The sequence below is a fragment of the Caretta caretta genome, chromosome 6 (genome assembly GCF_965140235.1).
Source record: "Caretta caretta isolate rCarCar2 chromosome 6, rCarCar1.hap1, whole genome shotgun sequence".
In the NCBI taxonomy this organism is placed as follows: Eukaryota; Metazoa; Chordata; order Testudines; family Cheloniidae; genus Caretta; species Caretta caretta.
The window spans coordinates 4,599,717-4,605,716 of NC_134211.1; the positions used below are offsets into that span (position 1 = coordinate 4,599,717).

At 50.5% G+C, this 6,000-nt stretch overlaps 1 protein-coding gene across 1 annotated transcript in view; it reads left to right on the forward strand.

Moving 5' to 3' along the window:
* The window catches only part of LOC125638251 (uncharacterized), a 96,792-nt gene extending 91,316 nt beyond the window's left edge, over positions 1–5,476 (forward strand). The window contains exon 30 of the mRNA XM_075129186.1: positions 3,943–5,476. Within this exon, the coding sequence (XP_074985287.1) occupies positions 3,943–4,007 (65 nt within the window). The 3' untranslated portion in view covers positions 4,008–5,476. The remainder of the gene's footprint in view (positions 1–3,942) is intronic.
* Positions 5,477–6,000: the final 524 nt, after the last annotated feature.

The following is a 6,000-nucleotide window of genomic DNA, read 5'->3' on the forward strand; positions in this document are numbered from 1 at the left end:
TCCTCCTCCTCGTCTCCAGCCTGCCTTGACTCCCAGTATCTGGTTTTTGTTAGTCTCTAACTCCTTGTCTCTTGGCCTTGATGTGAGGCCTCCCATCCTGATAATAAAAGTTACTGATGCATGGCTTTAGGACCATGCTGTGTAATTAACATACTGGTATAGCACGAGGAATGCACCAAGCAGGGATAGGTGGTAGATAAGACAAGGGTTTGTTTATTGGCTAAGGTTTCCGATGCACGAGGGCAACAAGCTTTGCTAAAAAGTATATAACCTTTGAATAATCTGTATTCAGGGTCCCCTCCTGGCTAGCAGGGGGGCACCACGCTTGAGCGTAATAAACTTAGTGTCTTTTGGGAACTCTGCAGTTGTGGACTTTGTTTCTGTGCCTCAGCCTAGACTCGAACTGTGCATGACCTATCAGGTATAATTCGCAACATTGGTGTGCGTGACCTATCAGGTATAATTCGCAGCACTGGTGTGCGTGTCCTATCAGGTATAATTCGCAGCATTTGTGTGCGTGTCCTACCAGGTGTAATTCGCAGCATTTGTGTGCGTGTCCTACCAGGTGTAATTCGTAGCAGTTGTGTGCGTGTCCTCTCAGGTGTAATTCGTAACAGCCTTCTTGGCAACAAGGGCACACTGTTGACTCATATCCAGCTTCTCGTCCACTATAACCCCTAGGTCCTTTTCCTCAGAACTGCTGCCTATCCACTTGGTCCCTAGTCTGTAGCAGTGCATGGGATTCTTTTGTCCTAAGTGCAGGACTCTGCACTTGTCCTTGTTGAACCTCATCAGATTTCTTTTGGCCCAATCCTCCAATTTGTCTTGGTCCCTCTCTATCCTATCCCTACCCTCCAGCGTATCTACCACTCCTCCCAGTTTAGTGTCATCTGCAAACATGCTGAGGGTTCAATCCACGCCATCCTCCAGATCATTTATGAAGAATTTGAACAAAACCGGCCCCAGGACTGACCCTTGGGGCACTCCGCTCGATACCAGCTGCCAACTAAACATGGAGCCATTGATCACTACCCGTTGAGCCCAACAATCTAGCCAGCTTTCTATCCACCTTATAGTGCATTCATCCAGCCCAAACTTCTTTAACTTGCTAGCAAGAATACTGTGGGAGACCGTGTCAAAAGCTTTGCTAAAGTCAAGAAACAACACGTCCACTGCTTTCCCCTCATCCACAGAGCCAGTTATCTCATCATAGAAGGCAATTAGATTAGTGAGGCATGACTTGCCCTTGGTGAATCCATGCTGACTGTTCTTGATCACTTTCCTCTCCTCTAAGTGCTTCAGAATTGATTCCTTGAGGACCTGCTCCATGATTTTTCCAGGGACTGAGGTGAGGCTGATTGGCCTGTAGTTCCCAGGATCCTCCTTCTTCCCTTTTTTAAAGATGGGCACTACATTAGCCTTTTTCCAGTCGTCCGGGACTTCCCCCCGATCTCCATGAGTTTTCAAAGATAATGGCCAATGGCTCTGCAATCACATCTGCCAACTCCTTTAGCACCCTCGGATGCAGTGCATCTGGCCCCATGGACTTGTGCTCGCCCAGCTTTAGTAGTCTGGGAGCTGACCTTGTTCGTGAAGACAGAAGCAAAAAAAGCATTGAATACATTAGCTTTTTCCACATCCTCTGTCACTAGGTTTCCTCCCCCCTTCAGTAATAGGCCCAAACTTTCCCTGACCTTCTTCTTGTTGCTAACATACCTGTAGAAACCCTTCTTGTTACCTCAATATCCCTTGCTAGCTGCAACTCCAATTGTGATTTGGCCTTCCTCATTTCACTCCTGCATGCCTGAGCAATATTTTTATACTCCTCCCTGGTCATTTGTCCAAGTTTCCACTTCTTGTAAGCTTCTTTTTTGTGTTTAAGATCAGCAAGGATTTCACTGTTAAGCTAAGCTGGTTGCCTGCCATATTTACTATTCTTTCTACACATCAGGATGGTTTGTTCCTGCAACCGCAATAAGGCTTCTTTAAAATACAGCCAGCTCTCCTGGACTCCTTTCCCCCTCATGTTATTCTCCCAGGGGATCCTGCCCATCAGTTTCCTGAGGGAGTCAAAGTCTGCTTTTCTGAAGTCCAGACTGACTGGACTCTCCTTTCTTCCTTTTGTCAGGATCCTGAACTTGACCATATCATGGTCACTGCCTCCTAAGTTCCCATCCACTTTTGCTTCCCCTACTAATTCTTCCCTGTTTGTGAGCAGCAGGTCAAGAAGAGCTCTGCCCCTAGTTGGTTCCTCCAGCACTTGCACCAGGAAATTGTCCCCTACACTTTCCAAAAACTTCCTGGATTGTCTGTGCACTGCTGTATTGCTCTCCCAGCAGATATCGGGGTGATTGAAGTCCCCCATGAGAACCAGGGCCTATGATCTAGTAACTTCTGTTAGTTTCCTGAAGAAAGCCTCATCCACCTGGTCTGGTGGTCTATAGCAGATGCCCACCACGACATCACCCTTGTTGCTCACACTTCTAAACTTAATCCAGAGACTCTCAGGTTCTTCTGCAGTTTCATACTTGAGCTCTGAGCAGTCATACTGCTACCTTACATACAATGCAACTCCCCCACCTCTTCTGCCCTGCCTGTCCTTCCTGAACAGTTTATATCCATCCATGACAGTACTCCAGTCATGTGAGCTACCCCACCAAGTCTCTGGCATTCCAATCACATCATAATTCCTTGACTGTGCCAGGACTTCCAGTTCTCCCTGCTTGTTTCCCAGGCTTCTTGCATTTGTGTATAGGCACTTAAGATAACTCGCTGATTGTCCTGCTTTCTCAGTATGAGGCAGGAGTCCTCCCCTCTTGCGCTCTCCTGCTCTTGCTTCCTCCTGGTATCCCACTTCCCCACTTACCTCGGGGCTTTGGTCTCCTTCCCCAGTGACCCTAGATTAAAGCCCTCTTCACTAGGTTAGCCAGCCTGCTTGCGAAGATGCTCTTCCATCTCTTCGTTAGGTGGAGCCCGTCTCTGCCTAGCAATTCTTCTTCTGCAGAGGCCATGTCCAGCTCCTGGACCAGGCAAAATGTTAGAGGGTTTATTCCTTCACCCGCTTACTTCCCTGGTCCTTCTCGCATGAACAGAGAGGAACAATACCCGAAGTCCGAAGGTGCAAACAATTCAATGTTTATTGGGGTGAACTTCCAGCAAGCATGATTCCAATTTCCTTACTTAGTGTCCCCCTTCCCAGCCATGACACCACAGAACCTTGCCTGTGTCCCTGTTCCCATTCCCCACTTAGCGAAACGTAATTCCAATTCCCCCACCCCCATTCCCTGTTCCCATTTCCCCCTTTACTTCCTGATTGACTGCAGCCTATATAGTAAAACTTGAGTTTTGCTTAGCTATACCTTAACCAATCATTTTACTGAAATTTAACTAACCAATCCTAACATATTGTAACATGATTATCTAACCAATTATATCCCAGCGCTCACTCCCCCTCCTCCCCACCCAGGGCCCGCAGGGACGTGCCAGCCGCTTCCGTAAGCGGAGCCGGGGAGCAAGAAGCCGCCTTAGTCCTGTTGCCTTGCCGGTGGTGGCGGCGGGGGCCCCGGGCCCTTTTAACTTGCCCAGGGGAGGCAGGTGGGGCTATGGGGGATGCTCTGGGGGAGGCGCTTGGGGGCGGCAGGCGGGGCCGGGGGAGAGACCCGGCCCTGAACTTTGGTGGAGCCGGGTTTGGAATGGGAGGATGTGACCGGTTGCTTCCCAGCATAAGGCTGCCTCTGCTGCTTAGCCAAAGGCCTTAGCCTAAGAACAGGGCCCCAGACTGTCACAGAGAGAGAAGGCCCTTACCCTGGCAGACAGTGATTTTAATTCTTTCTTTTATACCTACATTCTTAAAGTATAGGACTTTGCAGACAGGCCTGAATATCTATATCCTAACACAAAACATCTATCCTAAATAAAATAAATTGTTTCTTATTGTCTAAGATGCTGACCAAAGCCCACCCAAGTCAGGGCTGTCCCTAGGGATGGATGCAAGACCAACTGTCTGAGGCCTGTGCTGGAGCTGGGCTTGGCAGCACCCTAGTCAGGACAGTTTCCTTTGCCTTGGTGCTGTTGCCTGGGGATCTTGCAGAAAGTTGCTTCTCCAGCTGAGATTGCAGGTGCTCAGAGCATGAAGTCCTCTCCTTCGCCTTCCCAGCAGCTACCGATGCAACAATCTGTGGGTCCTGGGGCTCCTTTCAGTTCCTTTGTGCTCAACAAACGGCTCCTCTTCTGGCTGCTTAGCAGGTGACCTAACAGCCCTTGAGGAATGTCTCTGGGGGAGCGACTTTGTGAGCATATTAGGATAAGCAGGGGAATGCATGTGCATAACAGTGCCCCTCAGGGGTTGTAATTGGGGTTTGTTCTCTGGATCTACAGCACTAAAGGCATAGACATCTTAGCTAGAGGAGTTAATTCCCTCTTCTATAGTAGTAATAAGGTATTTTCCTCTGTGTAGACCAGTCACTTCAGCGGGAGACAGCAACCACAAGTGTGTTACACACTTACCCTGTCAGGGAAATTCATCACAAGCATCTGAGATACACGGCAGTTCAACCTTCACTTTTGGGACACCACTTTAATAGTCTTTCCCGTTATGGGTTTGAACACCAAGAGCATCAGCCCTAGAAGCCTGGGCATCTACCACTCAAGCTTAAGCATTTAGCTGGTAGTGACAGTAGCACTAGCCACTAGATGGAAATGCCACTGGTGTAACTAGTCTCTTAGATGAGGGAGAAAGAAGGGGTGAGGTGAGATGAATGAGTGAGTGATCAAAGAGGAGGGGAAGAAGAGAAGGAGCTGATACTGAAATGTGAGGGGTAGAATGGGGTCAGTGAGGAAGAAGCACAGACCACAGTGAGTTTAAGTGAAAGAGAAGCTGTCAGGGTTCCCTCCCCACTCTGAACTCTGGGGTACAGATGGGGGGACCCACATGAAAGACCCCCTAATCTTATATTCCACAAGCTTAGGTTAAAAACTTCCCCAAGGCACAATCCTTTCCTTGACCTTGGATGGTATTGCTGCCACCACCAAGTGATTTTAACGTTTTTTAGAAGGTCTCTCTCTATAAGTCTATATATTATATAACTAAACTATTGTCATATGTAAAGTAAACAAGGTTTTCAAAATGTTTAAGAAGCTTCATTTAAAATTAAATTAAAATGCTGATCTTACGCCACCAGCCTGCTGCCAGCCTGGGCCATTCACTGAGGCTGGCAGCAGGCTGGGCGGGGCCTGCAGCCAGGACCCCAGACCGGCAGCGGGCTGAGCGGGGCCGGCGACTGGGACCCCAGACTGGCAGTGGACAGAGCGGCTCAGCCCGCTGCTCAGCCTGTTGCCGGTCTGGGATCCCGGCTCTGCCCACATAGAGTGGGTACCTACCTTCTCCCTGGTTCTAGCCTATTCTCTTCCTCTCTCTCTGCACTGAGCTGAGGGTGGGAGTGCACTGAGCACAGGGCTGGGGGTGAAGGAGCAGGCTGGGGGTTGGGGTGCAGGGTCTGGACAGGAGCTAGAATGAGGGAGGGGGCTCAGGGTTGGGGCAGGAGGTTTGGGTGTGGAGTGCTTACCTGGGCAGTTCCCATTTGGTGCTCAGGGTGGGGATGGGAATGTGGGGGGGGGTTTGCAAGAGTCAGGTCATGGGGTTTGGGGGGTGCAGGAGTCAGGGCTGGGGGTGTGTGAGGAGGGTGCAGGAGTCAGGGCAGAGGGCTGGGTATGTGTGGGGAGGGTGCAGGAGTCAGGGCTGGGGTTGTGGGGGGACTGGGTATGTGAGGGGGTGCTGGAGTCAAGGCTGAGGTCGTGTGGGGTGCAGGGGTCAGGGCAGAGGGCTGGGTGTGTGTGAGGGGGTTCAGGGGTCAGGGCAGAGGGCTGAGGTGTGTGGGGGGGGATGTAGGGGTCAGGGCAGAGGGCTGGGGTGTGGTCTAGGGTCGTGGGGGTGCTCCCAGCCCCCTGCCCTGAGTGGCTCACGGCAGGGGGCTGGAGGGGATATGCTGGGAGGGAGAGGAG